The 25,308-nt window shown below is 40.8% G+C and overlaps 1 protein-coding gene across 1 annotated transcript; it reads right to left on the bottom strand.

Moving 5' to 3' along the window:
- Positions 1-658: 658 nt before the first annotated feature.
- LOC123402350 (RING-H2 finger protein ATL66-like) lies at positions 659-1,546 on the bottom strand. The gene has a single exon (XM_045096264.1). The coding sequence runs from the start codon at positions 1,454-1,456 to the stop codon at positions 1,001-1,003; it is 456 nt and encodes a 151-aa protein (XP_044952199.1). The 5' UTR covers positions 1,457-1,546; the 3' UTR covers positions 659-1,000.
- Positions 1,547-25,308: the final 23,762 nt, after the last annotated feature.

Genomic DNA, 25,308 nt, shown 5'->3' with positions numbered 1-25,308 from the left:
CTGAAATTCCCATTTTCAGTAGCCAGTACACTTGGCTGAACCAGCGTTCATTTATCTGAGCTAGATAAATCTAGCCTAACAAAGCAGGCCGCAGATTAGCTTATCAGACTGAAAGAATAGCATGGGAGGGCAGGCTGACAAAGCAGCAACAATTCCAAAAACCAAGAAACTTGAGCATTGCCTTATAAGGGCCAATGAGCTCCATTACTCGTCGTTCGCACAAGTAAATTAAATTCTGAAGCATCTGACCATACCTAACGAACCACAGACAGTGATGCCAAATTCTGAACAAAAAATGACATTTGAGGAAAGGGCAAAACACCCAGAATTGTGTAAAGGAAACTTAAGCTTCAAGCTCTGCTAGTACTCATAATTGACACATATCACAAGATAACCAATAACAGAACAGGAAACAAGAATCCAACTATGGAGCATTTGATCTGAAAATTAATTGCAAATTAACTTAAGCAGAAGAGTAACCGCTGATCTTCTCATTAAAGAACCATGAAGGCATAACGCTAGCACTGTAAATTGTAATCTCAGGTTGCAAATGTTAGTAACCGCTTCAGATTCTGAACCGCAAGTTTGCAGTATGTATTCAAAGGACAGCTCAAACAAAGAATCAAAATCGACAAAATCAGAATTGGAGAACGTCGGATTAATAAGATCGATATGCTATTTAACATCATGATCTCCTATCTTCGGAGCATTTACTGCTTCTCGTTCATCAAACATACACAATGGGGCCAAATGTGACGATCTGATAGAAGAAAAAAGACCCAAATCTGCAAAAAGCCTACTCATTTCTTTCTAGAATCGTAGTAACTACATGGAGTCTCCCGTCCAAGAATCCTATACACAACCATGTACTAGCAGACAAGGACTCACAAGAACCGCTCTCCCGAGCCAAAAAAACTAACTAGAGTTGGTCAAGAAGATCAGAGGTTCAGAGCCAGACCAAGAACCGTCAAGAACCAAGAACGCGCGCGCGGCCCCCATGTCAGCACCCTGGACCTGGAACAGCCTTGGCCGTCCTCGGCGAGGCCTGCGGCGACTGCGGCGTGGCCCAGATGTTGCACACGGGGCAGCGCGGCGAGATGGCCAGCCACCGGTCGACGCAGTCCTGGTGGAATGCGCGGTTGCAGCCGGGGAGGACGCGCACGGCGCGGCCGGGCTCCATGGCGTCGAGGCAGATGGGGCAGAGGACCTCCTCCTCCTCCTCCTCGCCGTCCGCGGCCTCCGCCTGGACGACCCCGCCCAGCTGCCTCAGCTCGGCCTCTGATAGCCCGTTCTTGTCGTCGTCGTCGACCGTCTCGGGCGGCGGGGCGGGCGGCGGGGCGGGCGGCGGGCCCAGCGCCACGGCCTGGAACAGGTAGCAGAGCCAGACGCCGAGCACCCCGAGCATGCCGATGGCGAGCGACCCCACGGCCAGGAACACCGCCCAGACCTGCGCCATCCTGACCTCTCTCTGTCTTTCCTGTCTCCTCTCGTCGAGGGCGCGTTGGTGGCAGTTACAGGCTCAGGAGCGTGGCAGACGTCGTGGAAATAGCAGCACGGATGCAGAGGACGCAGGGTGTGCTGCATTTAAACACTGTAGCACTGGGCTATCTAATCGTATGGGCCGAAAAGGCCAGGTAGAGATCAAATGAGCACCCCGCACTATGTCACACCCGCCCAGTTCTAAAAAATAAATAAATCACCAAGCAGCTAGCTTGGTAAGCTACCAACAAAAACTTCCAATCAATAAAAAAAAAAAATCTCACATGCCCCCTTCCGCCTCCATCCCGAGGGAACAACTAATCAAGGAGTATTTCTTCAGAAGCTCCTAGTCGCCGCTCGCGGGACCTCCTACTGGACGCATTTTGCGTCCAATAACGATGGCTTCGCACAGGAGGGTCCCTCCTATTGCACGCATTTTGCGTCCAATAGCGATGGCTTCGCACAGGAGGGACGAAGTGACTGGCCCAGAGTCGCTAGGGGAGTGACTGGACCGGCCAGTTAACCAGCTCGGTTTTTTCGCTCTTTTTTAGTTTTTTTCTTTTTTCCTTTTTGTCTCTTTTTCCTTATTTTTGTGTGTTTCTCTTTCTCTTTTTTCTAAAAGGTTACATTTTTGTTTTTTTGAATTTATGAAACTTAAACAGCCTTTGTACTTACGAATAAAATTTATAAATGGAAATTATTTTGATTTTTTGAATAATTTATAAGAACACAAATATATTTGAAAACATGAGCATTTTCAAAACTTAGAACAATTATTTTTATAAAAGAAAATTTTATGAAATTTGTAAATAATTTTTAATCGGGAACATTTTTTCAACTTATGTACACTTTTTGAAACACAAACATTTTTTGAAAAGGCAATTTTTTTAGAAAATAAAGAACATTTTTCAAATGCTAGAACATTTATTCAAATTCCTGAAGATATTTTCAAATTTTGAACATTTTTTCAACTTATGTACACTTTTTGGAACATGAACATTTTTTGAAAAGGGAAACATTTTTTCGAACTTTTTTTAAAACAGGGAACAAATTTGAAAATGCAAATAATTTTTTAAAGGATGAAATATTATTGATTCTTGAGCAGAAATTTTACAACCAAGAACAATTTTGAAAAATCCTAAACAAATTTGGGACCACGAACAAATTTTTAAAGCATGGAAAGTTTTTAAATTTTAAGAATAAAATTTTGAAACCGAGAACAAATTTCAAAATCCCGAATAAATTTGGAAGCGCGAGCAACTTTTTAAAAGCTCAAACATTTTCTAAATCTTGAGAACAAATTTTGAAAAATCATGAACAAATTCATAATCGTGATTTTTTGTTGAAAATATTAATATTTTTTGAATTTTAAGAACAAATTTCAAAAAACAAGAACATTGTTGAAAAACATTTTTTAAAATCTAGAATAATTTTTGAAAATCCAGATAATTTTCTGAAATTCCAGGACATTTACTAAAAAGAAAAAATATTCTTTGAATTTGAAGAACAATTTTTAAAATTCCCGAACATTTTTTGAAAATTGAGAACATTTTTTGAAAATCCAGAACGTTCTTTTCTAAAAAGAAAAAACATTTTCCGAATTTGTAGAACATTTTTTGAAAACCCAGTACTTTTTTGAAAATATAGAACATTAATTAAAAAAAACATTTTTTGAATTTGAAGAACAACTTTTGAAAATCTCAAACATTTTTTAAAAATCCAGAACATTTTTCAAACAAAAACAAAAAAGAATAACCAAAAAAACCGCTTCAGGGAACCTTATAGAAAGTTCCCAAACCCCCAAAAAACGGTTGGGGAAGTTTGGAAGGTTACAAAAACCGGGATCCCCGCAAGGGCCGGCCCAGATCGCGTCCCTCCCTCTTCAACCTCTGTGAAGGTCCGACATCTTGACGCAATGTGTGTCTATTGGATTTTCCTATTTCTTCGTGATCCCCCACAAAGATAATTTAACTGGCCTGAAACCACTTGACACGTTCTCAGCCACCGTCACATGTCATGTTTTGGTTTTTTTGGATTTATTTTATTTTTGTGCACACATATTTGACCTTTTTAAATGATTTTTGTTTTTTTGTTTTTTTCTTAAGTTTTGGACCCAAAAAATATTTTGGCTCGAAAAAACATGTTACTTTTTTTCCTTTCACAAGAGGCATGTGTTTGTTTTTCATGAAGGTACGGATTTGCTTACATGTGAGGAACAACCATGTCTATTGTAAAAGAAAAAAACTTGTTTTTTCTGATCTAGAGAGGCACGAATTTACTACGCCTAGAGGCATGAAATTGCTTCCGCGAAAGACATGATAATGCCTCTTAGAAAGGAAAACACATTTTTTTTCCTTCCACGAGAGGTACGAATTTACTTATCGTGCATGGACAGATTTGCTTACCCGAGAGACACGACCGTTCCTCTCACAAAAGAAAAAATATGTGTTTTTTTCTTCTAAGAGGTACGGATTTACTTCTCGTGAAGGCATGGATTTTTTTTCGTGAGAGGTACGACCATGCCTCTCGGAAAGGAAAAGACGAATTTTTTCCTTCCGTAAGACGCACAAATTTCCTTCTTGTCAGGGCACAAATTTGCTTATACGAGAGGCACAACCATGCATCACGCAAAAGTAAAAAACACATTTTTTTTCCTGCCATGAGAGGCATGACCTTACTTCTCGTGGAGAAACGGATTTGCTTGTGCTTCGTGTCTCTCGGAAAAGAAAAAATATGCTTCTGATTTAGTTGTTTTCATGAAAAACATTTTATTGAAATCTATCAACATGGGATATAGTTTTGAAGATCTCGATGCGGTGAATCCAATGATGAAAACGGTTCGAGATTATGACGCATGATTTGGGAGGTAAAACATTTTGAATAAACGAATCTATGAAAAAAGGAAAAAATTCACGTTGTGACAACTGACGTAGTGTTGGGAACGTCGCATGGGAAACAAAAATTTTCCTACGCGCACGAAGACCTATCATGGTGATGTCCATCTACGAGAGGGGATGAGTGATCTACATACCCTTGTAGACCGTACAGCAGAAGCGTTAGAGAACGCGGTTGATGTAGTGGAACGTCCTCACGTCCCTCGATCCGCCCCGCGAACAATCCCGTGATCAGTCCCACGATCTAGTACCGAACGGACGGCACCTCCACGTTCAGCACACGTACAGCTCGACGATGATCTCGGCCTTCTTGATCCAGCAAGAGAGACGAAGAGGTAGAAGAGTTCTCCGGCAGCGTGACGGTGCTCCGGAGGTTGGTGATGACCTTGTCTCAGCAGGGCTCCGCCCGAGCTCCGCAGAAACGCGATCTAGAGGAAAAACCGTGGAGGTATGTGGTCGGGCTGTCGTGGAAAAGTCGTCTCAAATCAGCCCTAAAACCTCCGTATATATAGGTGGGAGGGAGGGGGCCTTGCCTTGGGGTCCAAGGACCCTCAAGGGGGTCGGCCGAGCCAAGGGGGAGGACTCTCCCCCCCCCAAACCGAGTTGGACTAGGTTTGGTGGGAGGGAGTCCTCCTCCTTTCCCACCTCCTCCCTTTTTTTTTCTTTTCCTCTTGATTTTTCATCTCTTGGCGCATAGAGCACTTGTGGGCTGTCCCACCAGCCCACTAAGGGCTGGTGTGTCTCCCCCAAGGCCTATGGGCTTCCCCGGGGTGGGTTGCCCCCCCCGGTGAACTCCCGAAACCCATTCGTCATTCCCGGTACATTCCCGGTAACTCCGAAAACCTTCCAGTAATCAAATGAGGTCATCCTATATATCAATCTTCGTTTCCGGACCATTCCGGAAACCCTCGTGACGTCCGTGATCTCATCCGGGACTCCGAACAACATTCGGTAACCAACCATATAACTCAAATACGCATAAAACAACGTCGAACCTTAAGTGTGCAGACCCTGCGGGTTCGAGAACTATGTAGACATGACCTGAGAGACTCCTCGGTCAATATCCAATAGCGGGACCTGGATGCCCATATTGGATCCTACATATTCTACGAAGATCTTATCGTTTGAACCTCAGTGCCAAGGATTCGTATAATCCCGTATGTCATTTCTTTTGTCCTTCGGTATGTTACTTGCCCGAGATTCGATCGTCAGTATCCGCATACCTATTTCAATCTCGTTTACCGGCAAGTCTCTTTACTCGTTCCGTAATACAAGATCCCGCAACTTACACTAAGTTACATTGCTTGCAAGGCTTGTGTGTGATGTTGTATTACCGAGTGGGCCCCGAGATACCTCTCCGTCACACGGAGTGACAAATCCCAGTCTTAATCCATACTAACTCAACTAACACCTTCGGAGATACCTGTAGAGCATCTTTATAGTCACCCAGTTACGTTGCGACGTTTGATACACACAAAGCATTCCTCCGATGTCAGTGAGTTATATGATCTCATGGTCATAGGAATAAATACTTGACACGCAGAAAACAGTAGCAACAAAATGACACGATCAACATGCTACGTCTATTAGTTTGGGTCTAGTCCATCACGTGATTCTCCCAATGACGTGATCCAGTTATCAAGCAACAACACCTTGTTCATAATCAGAAGACACTGACTATCATTGACCAACTGGCTAGCCAACTAGAGGCATGCTAGGGACGGTGTTTTGTCTATGTATCCACACATGTAAATGAGTCTTCATTCAATACAATTATAGCATGGATAATAAACTATTATCTTGATACAGGAATTATAATAATAATTATATTTATTATTGCCTCTAGGCATAATTCCAACACGTAGATGCAGTGCGATACTTGTCACAACCTCGAAAGATGAAGTGATCTTTGCAAAAAGTACTCGTCACCTCGATAAAGGCTATATCTAGCTTATGTAGTGTGTTCCTCTCGTCTCGTCGAAAGCATTTTCACCCCCTCTATAATATTAGGCCAGCCCATATTTGTTTGTTTTTTCTTTCGTTGTTTTCGATCGAGAAAATCAAATCACTCACGGTGGATGATGCACTAGTTTCTTCTATTTTTTGCCATTTTTTCAGGTTTTCTTTGGGGTTTATCTATTTCTTCAGTGGTTTCCGTAGTGTTATTTTTTCACTGTTTTTTTCTTGGTTTTTACTCGTTTTTCTCTCGCCATCTTTTTGTGTTTCTTTCTTGGTTTTTATTGGCATTTTTGCTTTTCTTCCTTTTTATTTATTTATTTATATTTGGTTTTGCTTCTTTTTCAGTTTTCGAATGGATGGTCAACATTTTTTTATACATATTTAATTTCATATTTTTGATATGCTTGATTAATATTTTTAATTGTGAATTTAATAAAAATATAATATATGATGAACATTTTTTCTGTACACATTTTAATATTTTAAATGCATAATTAATATTTTCTTAATGCAATGTTATTTTTTAATGCATGGTCAACATTTTTCTTTTCATATTTAATATTTTTGAATGCTTGATTATTTTATTTTTGAAATGCAAGATTAGTTATTTTTAAAACATCATCAACATTTTTTCTATATATGATTAACATTTACAAAATGCTTGATTAACCTTTTCCAAATGAAAGTTTAATATTTTTAATACGATACAATATTATTTTTTACATATTTAACATTTTCTAAATACATGGCCAATATTTTTCTGTACATGTTTAACATTTCTAAAAGCTCGATTAACATTTTTTAACTACTTGTTTGGTATATTTTTCAAATGCTTTATCAACATTTTAAAAATACTTGATGAACTTTTTACACACACATTGTATATCTTTTGTATACATTTTACGTACATGCTTTTGACACATTTAACATTTTTTAAATTCATTTATGGAAATTAGTTTTTGTAATATATTTGCTTATAATATGTGGAAGTATAAACAAAAGTAAAGAAGAAAGAAAAAACAAACAAAAAACATGAAAAAAATATTGAAACAAGGCTGTGACCTCCCACACGTTTGGGCCGACCCATTTAGGGAGGTGCCAAGCGCGAAAGCACGCTAGATCTCGCTCTAAGCAAGACATAGTGCTACCCCTCCACCTTACTTCTTGCGCTTCTCCTCACTCCAGCAAGCCCCACCGTGCTCAGCTCCTGCAGAGATCCCTCCCCAACACATTGTGTATGTCTCCCCTCAAGCTCCCACGAAGGTGGGCATGAGAATAAAATTTATGGCTACCTCGATGAGATCAAGAAGGCTCACAAAAACGCTTGCACTACACGAATCATATTCTTTGTCGTCTGCCATAGCGGACAACAAAGGGCCACTCCACGAACGACAAAGACTTTTGCCGTCCGACGGCGGACGACAAAATTTCCACGGTAGCTAGCGCTGGTGAAGACGTCCTTTGCCGTCTGCCGCCTAGTAGTGGACGACAAAGTTCTTTGCCATCGGTCCGCCATAGCAAGCAGACGGCAAAGTAAACTAGACGACAACCGATAGGGACCTACTCTGTTAGATAGCTGACGGAGACTTTTCCGTCTTCCATGGGGGGAGACTTTGTTGTGTGCCGTGGGGAGGGGGGCTTTGCCATCTACCGCGCAGGGGGGGGGGGCTTTGCCGTCTACCGTTGGTGGGGGGGTCTTTGCCGTCTGCCGTGGCGGGGGGCTTTGCCGTCTGCTTGGGTCACCAGCTGATGGCAAAGAAGAAGAAGAAGAAGAAGAAGAAGAGGAATAATAAGAAGAAGAGGAATAAGAAGAAGAAGAGGAGGAGGAGGAGGACGAATAAGAAGAAGAAGAAGAAGAAGAAGAAGAAGAAGGAGGAGGAGGAGGAGGAGAAGCAGAAGGAGAAGCATAAGGAGCAGGAGAAGTAGAAGGAGAAGGAGAAGGAGAAGGAGAAGGAGAAGGAGAAGGAGAAGGAGAAGGAGAAGGAGAGAGAAGGAGAAGGATAAGGAGAAGGAGAAGGAGAAGAAGGAGAAGAAGGAGGAGGAGAAGGAGAAGAAGCAGAAGAAGGAGAATAAGAAGGAGAAGGTGAAGAAGAAGGAGAAGCAGAAGAAGAAGGAGGAGGAGGAGGAAGAGAAGGAGGAGGAGGAGGAGGATAAGAAGAAGAAGAAGGAGAAGAAGAAGATGGAGGAGGAGGAGTAGGAGAAGGAGAAGAAGGAGGAGGAGGAGAAGAAGAAGAAGAAGGAGAAGGAGAAGAAGAAAGAGGATAAGAAGAACAAGGAGGAGGAGAAAGACAAGAAGAAGGAGGAGTAGGAGAAGAAGAAGGAGGAGAATAAGAAGAAGAAGGAGAAAAATAAGGAGAAGAAGAAAGAGAAGATGATTACAATACTTATCTTATTTTGAGCTTATTATGTCATTTAGGAGAAAGATAAGATAAGTATATGACATTTCTGAGCTAACCAAAGTTCTTATGCTATTTTTGACCTAACTGGGCTAATTATGTCATAAATGAACTAAATAAGCTAATTATGTCATTTTGGAGGATAATTAGCTAAGTATGTCTTTCATGGGGAAAATAAGATAAGTATGTCGCATAATAGGGCTAACTCGCATGTACGAAGCTAATTATGCATTTGTTAAGAAGAACACTAGAGAAAATTTACCGTCCTCATCATCAAGGATGTGAATCACCGGGGTTGCTTCGGGCGGGTTCACCTAGAGAAGGTTGCCCTAGAGAAGGGTTGTGCGATGTTGCACGGGAATTATTCTGCACCAAAGATATTTTGCAATTCTTGTTAGCATGATGACACTCAAATGTTAATGCTAGTAACTAATGACCATTCAAATGAAACTAACCGTTCCAACAGAAAAAATGTCTGGCATCGGCGGAGGGGTGTGGCCAGTCTTCTCGCAATAGACTGCATATTTAGTTTTGAAGAGTCATACATATTAGTTAGTAATGAAATGGACATTACGTGCATGATTTGGCTAATGTGAAAAAGAAAGTTACCACAAGGATCTCGTACATGGCCCGATGAGCCGCCTCATTTCGTGCCCTCTCCTCCTCCAACAACCGAGCCGTCTTCTCCTCCCCGGCCCGATCCATCTCCGCTGCCACCCGGTCCCTCTCCGTCGCCACCCGGTCCCTCTCCTGCAGAAGCTCATGAATTGTCGCTCTCTTTCTCTCTCTGAAGAGAAGCGTGCAACACCACTCCTCGTTGGCATTGTAATCATCGATGGCCACACACACAATGTAATGGAGGAAAGTTTCCTGAGTCCGTATAACTAACCTCAATGGCGAGATCGTCTGGCCGTGGACGAGGCCTTATCTCAGGACAGGAGCTTGTGTGGCGTGCCTTGATCTCCGGGAGAGTGAGAGGACAATGTATCAGCCCATCTCCAATGGCTATCGAGCCATGGAGCTTCCCGCCACCAGATATCATCACCAACTCTGGATCCAAAGATTCCTGGCTCGGGTTAAAGTCCTCCCCTTTCCTTGCCTTACCCGCCTCCTTGTATCTCACGAGCTTGTTGTGGGAGGAGATGTTGGTGAACTTCTCAGGATGATCGAGGTTAGACTCAGAGAATGCCTTGACCTTCTTTTCGGAGGCAGTATGGGCCATGCCATAGAGGTCGTACACATGTGGCACCTCCATGTTGTTGTGATGCACCTAAAAGAGAGAACAAAGTATTAATAAAGGGCTCAAGCCAGCATGAAGAATGAATTGCATGAATCATGAAGCAAACCACATACCCAGTTTCGTCCAAACTAAAATAAGTTGGTGCTGCCTTGATGGTGTGGCACACCTACCATTTGGGCACGCCGGTCCTTCGCATTGTCGTGGATGGCTTGCCATTCGCCCATGCACCACTGCTACCTCTTGAGCTTGCGTTGGTTTTTTTCCCTTGAAGAGGAAAGGGTGATGCAGCATAGTAGCAGTAAGTATTTCCGTCAGTTTGAGAACCAAGGTATCAATCCAGTAGGAGTATCAAGATGAGGCACCAATGTACCTGCGCAAAAACAGCAAACTTGCACCCAACGCTACAAAGGGGTTGTCGATCCCTTCACGATTGATTGCAAGGTGAGATCTGAAGGCGGAAAGTGCAACAAAGTAAAAGTGTAGGGCTGAAAATATGATGTGAAGTAGACTCGGGGGGCCATAGTGTTCACTAGAGGCTTCTCTCAAGATAGCAAATATTACGGTGGGTGAACGAATTACTGTCGAGCAATTAATAGAACCGCGCAAAGTCATGACAATATTTAAGGCAATGATCATACATATAGGCATCACGTCCGAGACAAGTAAACCGATACTTTCTGCATCTACTACTATTACTCCACACATCGACCGCTATCCAGCATGCATCTAGTGTATTGAGTTCATGACAAACAGAGTAACGCCTTAAGCAAGATGACATGATGTAGAGGGATAAATTCATGCAATAGATATAAACCCCATCTTTTTACCCTTGATGGCAACAACAAGATGCGTGCCTCGCTACCCCTTCTGTCAGTGGGTGAGGTCACCACACGGTATGAACCCAAAACCAAGCACTTCTCCCATTGCAAGAATCATAGATCAAGTTGGCCAAACAAAACCCACAACTCGAAGAGAATTACAGGGATATGAAATCATGCATATAAGAGATCAGAAGAAACTAAAATAAGATTCATAGATAATCTGATCATAAATTCACAATTCATCGGATCTCGACAAACACACTGCAAAAGAAGATTACATCGGATAGATCTCCATGAAGATCATGGAGAAATTTGTATAGAAGATCCAAGAGAGAGAAGAAGCCATCTAGCTACTAGCTATGGACCCGAATGTCTATGGTGAATTACTCACGCATCATCGGAGAGGCAATGGTGTTGATGGAGAAGCCTTCCGTGTCCGAATCCCCCTCCGACAAGGCACCAGAACGTGCCCCATATGGGATCTTGCGGAGACAGAAGCTTGCGGCGGCGGAAAAGTATTTTCGTGGCTCTCTCCCGTGGTTTTGGATTTTTCGGGGATTTATAGGCGGAAGAAGTAGGGAAGAGGAGCCACAGGGGGCCCACAAGCCTGCTAGGCGCGGACCCCGAGGCCGAGGCTAGGAGACTTGTGGCCTCCCCTGGCGCCCTCTGCCTTGGTTCTCAAGCTCCCTGCGTATCTTCTGTTCCGGAAAAAATCCTTTCGGAGGTTTTATTCCGTTTGGACTCCGTTTAATATTCTCCTCTCAAAAGGGTCAAAAACACGGAAACAACAGGAACTGGCACTTGGCACTGAGTTAATAGGTTAGTCCCAAAAAAGATATAAAAGGCATACAAAACATCTGAAGTTTGACAAGATAATAGCATGGAACCATAAAAAATTATAGATATGTTGGAGACGTATCAAGCATCCCCAAGCTTAACTCCTGCTCGTCCTCGAGTAGGGAAGTGATAAAGACTGAATTTTTGATGTGGAATGCTACCTAGCATATTTGTCCTTTGTAACTTCTTTCATGTGACATGAATGTTCAGATCCGTAAGATTCAAAACAATAGTTTGCTATTGACATGAAAACAATAATACTTCAAGCAAACTAGCAAGGTAATCATGAACTTTCGAAATAACAAGGCCAAGGAAAATTATCCCTACAAAATCATATAGTCTGGCTATGCTCCATCATCCCCACACAACGAATTTAAATCATGCACAACCCCGGTATTGGCCAAGTAATTGTTTTTGCACTCTTATTTTCTCAAACCTTTTTCAACTCTCACGCAATACATGAGCGTGAGCCATGGATATAGCACTATAGGTGAAATAGAGTGTGGTGGAAGTTGTGAGACAAAAAGGAGGAGATGGTCACATCGACTCGGCATATCAAAGGGCTATGGAGATGCCCATCAATAGATATCAATGTGAAAGAGTAGGGATTACCATGCAATGGATGCACTTAGAGCTATAAGTATGTGAAAGCTCAAAAGGAGAACTAGTGGGTGTGCATCCAACTTGCTTGCTCACGAAGACCTAGGGAAATTTTGAGGAAGCCCATCATTGGAATATACAAGCCAAGTTATATAATGAAGATTCCCACTAGTATATGGTGGTGACAAAACAAGAGACTCTCAATCATGAAGAACATGGTGCTATTATGAAGCACAAGTGTGGAAAAAGATAGTAGCATTGTCCCTTCTCTTTTTTTTTGTTTGTGCTCATTGGCCTCTTTCCATATATTTCTTTGTGGGCAACTTTGGCCTTTTTTTTATTTCCTCACATGGGACAATGCTCTAATAATGATGATCATCACACTCTTATTTACTCACAGCTCAAAGCTTAGAACAATTATGACTCTTATAGGAAATGCCTCCGGAAGTGTAGCAGGATGTGCAATGATCTAGCTTAGCGTATGACTCGCTAGCTATCTTACGATCATGCAATGGCAATATGTAAGTGACGGCACAAGTTATGAGATGGAACGGTGGGAGTTGCATGGCAATATATCTCGGAATGGCTATGAAAAGGCCATGATAGGTAGGTATGGTGGCTGTTTTGAGGAAGGTCTATGGTGGTTTTGTGTACCGGCGAAAGTTGCGTGGCACTAGAGAGGCTAGCAATGGTGGAAGGTGAAAGTGCATCTATATCATGGACTCACATTAGTCATGAAGAACTCACATACTTATTGTGAAAGTTTTTATTAACAATCAAAACAAAGTGCTAAACGCATACTCCTAGGGGAAGGGTTGGTACGTGTTAACCATCGCGCGATCCCAACCGCAACACAAAGGATGACAATCAATAAATCAATTATGCCCTGACTTCCTAACATAGCGGTTCACCATACGTGCATGTTACGGGAATCACTAACTTCAACGCAAGTATTTCTAGATTCACAACACCCTACTAACATGACTCTTAATATTACCAAATCCATGTCTCAAAACTAATTGAGAGGAATCAAACTTCTCTTTCTAATCAATGCACATGAATATGGAAGTTTTATTGTATCCTCTTTGGATGTTTATCATCTTTAGGACTACTTTCATAGCACAAGCCAACTACCAAGTTACTCACAGAGAGCACTATCAAGAAGATATAAGTGAAGATCGAGAGTTCTTATTTCTCCAAAATATGACACCACCGTGCTCTAAAAGATCTAAGTGAAGCACTTAGAGCAAAGTTATCTAGCTCAAAAGATATAAGTGAAGCACATGTGAGCTAAATTGCCTAACTCAAAAGATATAAGCGAAGCTCAATGAGTATTCTAGCAAATTCACATGAGTGCATGTCTCTCTCAAAAGGTGTGCAGCAAGGATGATTGTGACACAACAAAAATAAAAGACTCCTATAATACACGACGCTCCAAGCAAAATATATATCATGTGGTGAATAAAAATAAAGCTCCAAGTAATGTTACCGATGGATTGAAGACGAAAGAGGGGATGCCTTCCTGGGGCATCCCCAAGCTTAGGCTTTTGGTATCCTTGAAGTTGGCTTCGGATGCCTTGGGCATCCCCAAGCTTGAGCTCTTTCCACTCTTTATCCCTTTGTCCATGAGAACATCACCCAAAACTTGAAAACTTCACAACACAAAACTGAAACAGAAACTCATGATATCATTAGCACAAGAAAACAAACTACCACCTCTTTAGGTACTGTAGAAAACTTGATTTCTATTTATATTGGTGTTAGATTACTGTAATCTCACTTTTCCATGGCTAGTACCCCACGATACTATCTATAGTTTCATCAAAATAAGCAATCAACACAACAAAAACAAAATCTGTCAAAAACAGACCAGTCTGTAGCAATCTGTATACTCCGTATACTTCTGGTATCTCAAAAATTCTGAACAATTACGAAAATTTGGGAAATTGGAATATGAACCAGCAGCAAAAAGAATCAACTCAAAAGCTCTTTCTGGATAAAAATGAAAAATAATTGTGTGAGCAAAAAGTTTCTGTCTTTTTCCAGCATGATTAAACAACCATCACCAAAACTAGTCATAAAGGTTTTACTTGGCTCAAACACAAAAAGAAACACAAAAGACACAATCATAACATAATTTTGATGGTGTGGACGCAACAAAACAGAAAGCAAAAAAGCAAAGATAAATTCATTGGGTTGCCTCCCAACAAGCGCTATTGTTTAACGCCCTTAGCTAGGCATAAGGCGATAGAATCACGTATCGTCGTCTTTGGTACACAAACCATAAGTAGTCCTCGTCATGGATTCATAAGGCAATCTTATTTTATTTCTAGGAAAATGTTCCATGCCCTTCTTTAATGGAAATTGAAATCTAATATTCCCTTCCTTCATATCGATGATAGCACCAATAGTCCTTAGGAAAGGTCTACCAAGAATGATAGGACATGTAGGATTGGAATCAATATCAAGCACAATGAAATCTACGGGTACATAGTTCCTATTTGCAATAATAAGAACATCATTAATCCTTCCCATAGGTTTCTTAACATTAGAATCCGCAAGATGCAAATTAAGAGAGCACTCATCAATCTCATTGAAGCCTAGAACATCACATAAAGACTTTGGAATCACGGAAACACTAGCACCCAAATAACACAAAGCATTGCATTCATAGTTTTTGATCTTGATTTTGATAGTAGGTTCCCACTCATCATGAAGTTTTCTAGGAATAGAAACTTCCAATTCAAGTTTCTCTTCATCATAGCATCGGCGATATGATCGGTAAAGGCCTTGTTTTTGCTATAAGCGTGTGGAGAGTTTAGCATGGAATGCATCAAGGAAATACATTCAATCAAAAAGCAACTATCATAATTGAATTCCTTGAAATCCAAAGTAGTAGTTTCATTACTACTCAAAGTTTTGATATCCTCTACTCCACTTTCAATGCTTTTAGCATCAGGATAGATGGACTCCGAATCATTGGGGCGTTTTTCATCCAAAGTGGATTCATATCCAGCCCCATCATCATTAGGTTTGACACTAGAAAACAACTATTCAATGGGAGTCACACCAAGCACTTTAAGATCTTCGTGATTCTCATCACGAGAACACGCCTTTTTAAGCCATTCATGTCTAGCACGAATTTGGGCGGTTCTTTCTTTACTCTCATTCGTGGAAACACGCATAGCTTTCAAAGTTTCATCCATATTTATCTTGGGAGGAGCACATCTAACTTTCAAAGCATCAATATCAAGAGACATTCTATCAACGCTCCTAGCCAAATCATTAATTTTGAGTAGTTTTTCTTCTATGGGCGCATTGAAAATCTTTTGCGAGTTGATAAACTCTTTAATATTACTCTCTAGATCAGAGGGTAATTTATTGTAATTTCCATGAGCATTGTTGTAGGAGTTGCGAAAGTTATTATAGGGATTACTAGGAAAAGGCCTAGGAATATGGTTTCCTCTAAAAGCATTGTTGTTGCCAAAATTATTCCTACCAACAAAATTAACATCCAAGCTTTCATTGCTACTCTCAATCAAGGAAGACAAGGGCATACCATTTGGATCTAAAGGAGCACCTTTACTAGCAAACAATTTCATTAACTCATCCATCTTAGCACTCAATGAGTTAATTTCTTCTATAGCGTGCACTTTTTTACTAGTAGGTGACCTTTCAGTGTGTCACTGAGAATAGTTTGTCATGATATTGTCTAGGAGTTTTGTGGCTTATCCTAATGTGATTTCCACGAAAGTTCCACCGGAGGCGGAGTTCAATATATTTCTAGAAGCAAAATTCAAATCAGCATAGAAGATTTGTATAATCATCCAAAGACTCAAGCCATGAGCGGGACAATTTCTAATCATCAATTTCATTCTCTCCCAAGATTTTGCAACATGTTCATGATCAAGTTGCTTAAAATTCATGATATCATTACGGAGAGAGATAATCTTAGCCGGTGGAAAATAGTTGGATATATAAGCATCTTTGCACTTGTTCCAAGAATCAATACTATTTTTGGGCAAAGATGAAAACCAAGTTTTTGCTCGATCTCGCAATGAGAATGGAAATAGCTTCAGTTTAATCACATCATTATCCATATCTTTGTTATTTTGCATATCACATAACTCAATGAAGGTATTAAGATGGGATGCGGCATCTTCACTAGGAAGGCCAGAGAATTGCTCTTTCATAACAAGATTCAGCAAAGCAGCATTGATTTCATATGATTCCGCACTAGTGGCGGGAGCAATCGGAGTACTAATAAAATCATTATTATTAGTATTCGAGAAGTCACAAAGTTTGGTGTTTTCAGTCATGGTGACTTCAGCAAGCAGACAAGCACACAAGCGAACAGAAAGCAAGCGAAAAAAAGGGCGAACGAAAAAGGCAAATATTTTTGTATTTTTTTGTTTTTCAGAAGTGGGGGAGAGGAAAACGAGAGGCAAAAAAAAAGTAAATGCAAGATATGAGTTTGCGACACTTACTTGGACAAGCTTCACTTGATGCTCCCCGGCAACAGTGCCAGAAATTGGCACGTTGACGGGAGACTATTCTTGACTTGATCCTCCTCCCCGGCAACGATGCTAGAAATTCTTCTTGCTACCTCTTGAGCTTGCGTTGGTTTTTCCCTTGAAGAGGAAAGGGTGATGCAGCACAGTAGCAGTAAGTATTGCCCTCATTTTGAGAACCAAGGTATCAATCCAGTAGGAGTATCAAGATGAGGCACCAATGTACCTGCGCAAAAACAGCAAACTTGCACCCAACGCTACAAAGGGGTTGTCAATCCCTTCACTATTCATTGCAAGGTGAGATCTAAAGGCAGAAAGTGCAACAAAGTAAAAGTGTAGGGCTGAAAATATGATGTGAAGTAGACCCGGGGGCCATAGTCTTCACTAGAGGCTTCTCTCAAGATAGCAAATATTACGATGGGTGAACGAATTACTGTCGAGCAATTGATAGAACCGCGCAAAGTCATGACGATATCTAAGGCAACGATCATACATATAGGCATCACGTCTGAGACAATTAGACCGATACTTTCTGCATCTACTACTATTACTCCACACATCGACCGCTATCCAGCATGCATCTATTGTATTGAGTTCATGACAAACAGAGAGACGCCTTAAGCAAGATGACATGATGTAGAGGGATAAATTTATGCAATAGATATAAACCCCATCTTTTTATCCTTGATGGTAACAACATGATGCGTGCCTCGCTAGCCCTTCTTTCACTGGGTGAGGTCACCGCATGGTATGAACCCAAAACCACTCGCTTCTCCCATTGCAAGAATCATAGATCAAGTTGGCCAAAAAAAACCCACAACTCGAAGAGAATAACAAGGATATGAAATCATGCATATAAGAGATAAAAAGAAACTCAAATAAGATTCATAGATAATCTGATCATAAATCCACAATTCATCGGATCTCGACAAACACACCGCAAAAGACGATTACATCGGATAGTTCTCCATGAAGATCATGGAGAACTTTGTATTGAAGATCCAAGAGAGAGAAGAAGCCATCTAGCTACTAGCTATGGACCTGAAGGTCTATGGTGAAATACTCACGCATCATCGGAGAGGCAATGGTGTTGATGGAGAAGCCCTCCGTGTCCAAATCCCCCCTCCGGTAGGGCACCAGAACGTGCCCCAGATGGGATCTTGCGGAGACAGAAGCTTGCGGCGGCGGAAAAGTATTTTCGTGGCTCTCTCTCGTGGTTTTGGTTTTTTCGGGGATTTATAGGCGGAAGAAGTAGGGCAGAGGAGCCACAGGGGGCCCACAAGCCTGCTAGGCGCGCCCCACAGGCCGCGGCTAGGGGGCTTGTGGCCTCCCCTGGCGCCCTCTGCCTTGGTTCTCAAGCTCCGTGCGTTTCTTCTGTTCCGGAAAAAATCTTTTCATAGGTTTTATTCCGTTTGGACTCCGTTTAATATTCTCCTCTGAAAAGGGTCAAAAAGACGGAAAAAACAGGAACTGGCACTTGGCACTGAGTTAATAGGTTAGTCCCAAAAAAGATATAAAAGGCATACAAAATATCCAAAGTTTGACATGATAATAGCATGGAACCATAAAAAATTATAGATACGTTGGAGACGTATCAACCACTCATCCACCAACGCCTCCCAACAATCCATCTTATCCGCACACCATCTCGGGGGCACTGATAACCCACAGGTATAGGGGATCGCAACAATTTTCGAGGGTAGAGTATTCAATCCAAATTTATTGATTCGACTCAAGGGGAGTCAAAGAATATTCTCGAGTATTACCAGCTGAGTTGTCAATTCAACCACACCTGAAAGACTTAATATCTGCAACAAAGTATTTAGTAGCAAAGTAGTATGTAAGTACCGGTAATGGTGGCAAACGTGATAGTAGCAGTTTTGTAGTGGTTGTAACAATAACAACGGAAAAGTAACTAACAAAGATCAATATGTGGAAAGCTCGTAGGCAATGGATCAGTGATGGATAATTATGTCGGATGGCATTCATCATGCAACAGTCATAACATAGGGTGATACAGAACTAGCTCCAGTTCATCTATGTAATATAAGCATGTATTCCATATATAGTCATATGTGCTTATGGAAAAAAACTTGCATGACATCTTTTGTCCTACCCTCCCATGGCAGCGGGCTCCTAATGGAAACTAAGGGATATTAATGCCTCCTTTTAATAGAGAACCGTACCAAAGCAATAGCACTCAATGAATACATGAACTCCTCAAACTACGGTAATCATTGGAAAGAATCCTAGTTATTGTCACCCTGGGGGATGCGGATCATAACTCATAATAGGTGTCTAAAATTTGCAAGATAGGATCAAGAACACATATATATTCATGAAAACATAATAGGTTCAGATCTGAAATAATGGCACTCGGGCCCTAGTGACAGGTATTAAGCATAGCAAAGTCATAACAACATCAATTTGAGAACATAGTGGATACTAGGGATCAAACCCTAACAAAACTAACTTGATTACATGATAGATCTCATCCAACCCATCACCGTCCTGCAAGCCTACGATGGAATTACTCATGAACGGCGGATAGCATCATGAAATTGGTGATGAAGGATGGTTGGTGATGATGACGGTGTCAATTTCCCCTCTCCGGAGCCTAAATCAGACTCCACATCTGCCCTCCCGAGGAAGAACACGAGGTGGCGGCGGCTCCGTATCGTAAAACGTGATGAACTCTTCTCTCTATTTTTTTTCTCCTCGAATAGGAATATATAGAAGTTGAAACGAGGTAGGAGGAGCCACAGGGCCCCATAAGCCAGGGGCGCGCCCTAGGGGGGCGCCCTGCAGGCTTGTGGCCAGGTGGTGGCCCCTCTCCGGTTGATTCTTTATCCAATATTTTTTATTAATTCCAAAAATATTCTCTGTAAATTTTCAGGTCAATCCGGGGACTTTTATTGCCGCACAAAAATAACACCAAGGCAATTCTGCTGAAAACAGCGTCAGTCCGGATTAGTTCCATTCAAATCATGCAAATTAGAGTCCAAAACAAGGGCAAAAGAGTTTGGAAAAGTAGATACATTGGAGACGTATCAACTCCCCCAAGCTTAAACATTTGCTTGTCCTCAAGAAATTCAGTTGATAAAGTAAAAGTGATAAAGAAAAACTTTTACAAACTCTGTTTGATCTTGTTGTTGTAAATATGTTTAACTGATGTTCATATCTTCAGCTAAGATTATAGATTAACCACATTAACAATAATATTTAGGTCTCATATTTACTTATATCAATGGCATAATCAACTAGCGAGCAATAATAATAAGTCTCGGATGACAACAATTTTATCAAAACAATCATAATACAATATGATAAAGTGGTATCTCGCTAGCCCTTTCTGAGACCGCAAAACATAAATGCAGAGCACCTCCGAAGAACAAGGACTGACTAGACATTGTAATTCATGGTAAAAGAGATCCAGTCATACTCATACTCAATATCAATTAATAACAAAACATACAAATGACAGTGGTGCTCTCTAACTGGTGCCTTTTTATAAGAAGAGGATGAGTCAACATTAAAGTAAAATGGATAGGCCCTTCGCAGAGGGAAGCATTGATTTACAGGGGTGCGAGAGCTCGAGCTTTTAAAATAGGGATGAATCAAGATTTTTGGCGGTATGCTTTCATTGTCAACATAACAACTAAGGAATCTCAATATATTCCATGCTAGATACATTATAGGCGGTTCCCAAACATAATAGTAAAGTTTATACTCCCCCTCCACCAATCGATCACACTCCACGGCGGGCCGAATCCACGGGTACCGTCCATACAAACAACAATCCTGGGGGAGTTTTGTTTTGTTATACTTTGATTTGACTTTTGAGCATGGAACCGGGCATCCCGAATACCAGTCACTTTCTTGTGAATGATAGTGAATCAACACATATCGTGAGAATAACCCAACTAGCATGGAAGATAGTGACAACCCCTGGCCACTACATGAGCGATTCGGGCATACAAAACAAAATATTTATTTGAAGGTTTAGAGTATGGCACATGCAAATTTACTTGGGACGGCAGGTAAATACCGCATATAGGTAGGCATGGTGGACTCATATGGAACAATGTTGGGTTTATGGAAATGGATGCACAAGCAGTATTCCCGCTTAGTACAAGTGGAGGCTATCAAGAGACTGGGAAGCGACCAACTAGAGAGCAACAACAGTCCTAAACATGCTTTGAGATTAACCAACATTGAATGCAAACATGAGTAGGATATAAATCACCATGAACATAAACATCGTGGAGGCTATGTTGGTTTTGTTTCAACTACATGCGTGAACATGTGCCAAGTCAAGCCACTCGAATCATTCGGAGGAGGATACCATTCTGTCATACTACATCACAACCATTTTGATATGCATGTTGGCACTCAACACAAACCATTATTCACTCCTAGCTAATTAAGCATGGCATAAGTAATTATAATCTCTAATTGTCATTGCAAACATGTTCAATTCATAACAAGATGAATCCAGAACGATGAGCTAATCATATTTACAAAAACAAAATAGGTCGAGTTCATACCAGCTTTAATCCACCTCCGTCACTTCATCATATATCGTCATTATTGCCTTTCACTTGCACGACCGAACAATGTGAGTAATAATAATAAGAGTGCACGTGCATTGGAATAAGCTGGAATCTGCAAGAAATAACTCAAAGGAGAAGACGAGGTAATATGGGCTCTCTGATAGATAAACGATAATGCATATGAGAGACACTCACCATGTCATCGTGTTCTTCTCCTTACGACCCAAAGAAGAAAGAAAAACTATTTACACGGGAAAGCCACCAACAAGCAAAAGAAGAATGAAAAATCTTTTTGGGTTTTCTTTTAACACTACAACTTAAACAAACTAGAAGGTAAAGCTAGAACTATTTTTTTGGATTTTCCAAAGTTAATGAAACACACAAGAAGAGAACAAAAAGAAGAAATAAACTACCATGGATGGTACAATGAAAAAGTATGAACACACCGACAACTAGAATGAGTGTGTGAACATGAATGTAATGTCGGTGAGAAATACGTACTCCCCCAAGCTTAGGCTTTTGGCCTAAGTTGGTCTAAGGCCATGGCTGGCCCGGATAATATCCAAAGTCATAGTTGGGGTTGTACTGGGCTGCGGCGGCTGCCGCCTGAACGGCTTCAGCATGGAGGCGAGCGCCTTTCGCCTCTCTCTCGTACTCGTCTGCCTCCTCTCTAGTTATAAAGTATCTCCGTTTTTCATGAAAATTAAAGAAGGCAGGAGCAGGAAGGGTAATATGGACAGCATGTTGTCTATAAAAAGTAGTCGGTATAGGAGGGGTTGTTCATTTCTTTTAAGAAACTGATAGCACACCAGAGCTTCATAGTCAAGAAAAGCAAGTGGTAACTCAATATCATTCTCCCTTATAGGTATCCCAAGATAATTAGCTACACTGGTGGCATAAATTCCACCAAATAAATCTTCATCCTTAGCATTTTTATGTAGCCTCCTAGCAATAATAGCTCCCAATTTATATCGTCTATCACCCACGACCGCACTCTTAAGAATACTAAGGTCAGGTACACAAAGGTGGCTATGCTCATGCTTACCGTTAAAACATCTACCTATCAAGAGAGCAAGATAATGTATGGCAGGAAAGTGAATGCTCCCCAAGGTAGCCTGTGTGATATTTCTTGTTTCTCCCACAGTGATGCTAGCAAGAAAATCATCAAATTCGGTTTTGTGAGGATCACTATGGCTACCCCATTGTGGAATTTTGCATGCATGGTTAAAATCTTCTAGGTCCATAGTATAAGATTCATCATAAAGATTAAATAGAACGGAATGTGTATTATGCCTGGATGAAAATTCAAACCTTCGCACGAAGGAATCAGTGAGTGGATATTATTGCTTGCATTGGCCTGAAACAAAATCGTCAAGGCCAACATTTTGTATGTACACATAAAATTCTTCCTTGAATCCGGCGTGAACCATGAATGGATCCGACGGCCATTCACAAGGCCGCACTTGAGCTTCCCTTGGTGCTTCAAAGTCGGGCTCGCGTATCGCGAGTCTCGGGGTCTTGTTGCTCGAGGAACCACCTTGGTATATTCTCCTTAACATCTTTCTTTCTCTGAAAAATAAATCTGAAATTTTTAGTGACTCCACATAAAAATGAACGAAAGTCAATCAAAACTTATAGCAACTACTCCCACAAGTGCCTAGAATCTATATCATGCATCAAAACTACTTGGGACCCTACAAATTTTACATGCAAGCTCAAGAACAAGGTCACCACAGCAGCAAAAATTTGCAATATATAAAGAACTAAAACAAAAACTAATTGGACCATTGGAGGAGTTACATACCGATGAACAATCCCCTAAAGTAGTTTTGCAAGTGAAGCTTTGAGCAAGGAGATCAAAAATGGCAGCAAGATGAGCTAAAACATGGGTTTGAGCAACGGTTGGATTTTTTCAGGAGGAAGACGGAGTGGATGGGTGCTGGAATAAGTGAAGGGGCCCCACGTGGGACCCACAAGCCAGGGGTGCACCGAGGGGGTGGTCGCGCCCTGCAGGCTTGTGGCCCACTCGTGCAGCCCCCTGATGTGTTCTCACGACAAAAAATTCTTAAATATTCCCAGAAAAATCATAGTAAATTTTCAGGGCGTTCTGAGAACTTTTATTTTTAGGTCATTTTTCTATTGCACGGATAAAACAAAAAACAGAGAAATAATAGCATTTTTTTACTAAATTGAAACTATGGAACAGAAAATAAAAGTTGGGTACAAAAGGTTGTGCTTTCTAAATTCATCCATCTCATGCCCGTAAAAAAGAATCCATCAATAAGGTTGATCAAGTCTTATTGACAAACTTTTTTTGAATGAAATGGAACAAGAGAACTTTCAAATAACACTAGGTTACCTCAGTGGGGATATGCATGTCCCCAACAATAAGTATATCATATTTGTTTTTGACAGTAGGGAGAGGGAATTCAAAGTCTCCAATAGTAAACGTTGGAATTTTTTCAATGGAGTTGATACTATGAACTTGAGGTTGTTTCTTGGGAAAGTGTACCGTATGCTCATTACCATTAAAATGAAAAGTGACATTGCCTTTGTTGCAGTCAATAACAGCCCCTGCAGTATTCAGAAAGGGTCTACCAAGGATGATCAACAAACTGTCGTCCTCGGGAATACCAAGAATAACAAAGTCTGTTAGGATAGTAACGTTTGCAACCACAACAGGCACATCCTCACAAATACCGATGGGTAAAGCAGTTGATTTATCAGCCATTTGCACAGAGATTTCAGTAGGCATCAACTTATTCAAATCAAGTCTATGATATAAAGAGAACGACATAACACCAGCTCCGAGGTCACATAAAGCAGTTTTAACATAATTTCCTTTAATAGAGCATGGTATAGTAGGTACTCTGGGATCTCCTAGTTTCTTTGGTATTCCATTCTTAAAAGTATAATTAGCAAGCATGGTGGAAATCTCAGCTTCCGGTAACTTTCTTTTATTTGTAACAATATCTTTCATATACTTAGCATAAGGAGACATTTTCAGAATATCAGTTAAGCGCATACGTAAAAAGACATGACTTGACATTTCAACAAAGCGCTCAAAATACTCATCATCTGTCTTCTTGGATGATTTAGGGGGAAAGGGCGTGGGTTTCTGAACCCATGGTTCTCTTTCTCTACCATGCTTCCTAGCAATAAAATATCTTTTATCATATCTCTTATTCCTAGGTTGTGGGTTATCAGGATCAACAACAGCTTCGATCTCCACATCATTGTCATTACTAGGTTGAGCATGGACATGAATATCATCATTGATATTATCACTAGGTTCATGTTCATTACCATATTGTCTCTCATCATCAAAAATAGATATATCATTTGGGTTTTCATGTGACTGTACAACAGGTTCACTAGCAGCATGCAAAGTCCTATCATCATTCTTTTTTCCTTTTATTAGAAGGACCAGGTGCATCAATATTAACTCTTTGAGAATCTTGCTCAATTGTCTTAGGATGGACCTCAGGATACAAAGGTTCCCGAGTCATTCTACCACCTCTAGTCACAACTCTAACAGAATGATCATTGTTCTTACTAATCATCTCATTGAGTAAATCATTTTGTGCCTTAAGTACCTGTTCTACTTGAGTAGTTACCATGGAAGCATGTTTACTGATAAGCCTAAGGTCATTAACAGTTCTACTCATATAATCACTCAAGCGATCAAGCATGTAAGCATTATGTTTCAATTGTCTACTAACATAAGCATTGAAATTTTCTTGTTTAACAACAAAGTTATCAAGTTCATCCAAGCATTGGCTAGCAGACTTATTATAAGGAATATCGCCTTCATCAAATCTACAAAGAGAGTTTATCTCAACTACCCGTGTCGGGTTATCAAGACCATGTATTTCTTCAATAGGTGGTAGATTCTTAACATCTTCACCTTTAATACCTTTTTCTTTCATAGATTTCTTTGCCTCTTGCATATCTTCGGGACTGAGGAATAGAATAACTCTTTTATTCAGAGTTGGTTTTGGAGGTGGTTCAGGATTTG

Source organism: Hordeum vulgare, chromosome 6H, assembly GCF_904849725.1.
Source record: "Hordeum vulgare subsp. vulgare chromosome 6H, MorexV3_pseudomolecules_assembly, whole genome shotgun sequence".
In the NCBI taxonomy this organism is placed as follows: domain Eukaryota; kingdom Viridiplantae; phylum Streptophyta; class Magnoliopsida; order Poales; family Poaceae; genus Hordeum; species Hordeum vulgare.
The sequence above is the reverse complement of the archived record's forward strand: the minus strand, read 5'-3'. Positions and strand labels throughout refer to the sequence as shown.

What these genes read in the sequence shown, in the direction of transcription:
- LOC123402350 (XM_045096264.1), bottom strand. Translation starts at nt 1,456, where the DNA reads ATGGCGCAGGTCTGGGCGGTGTTCCTGGCCGTGGGGTCGCTCGCCATC.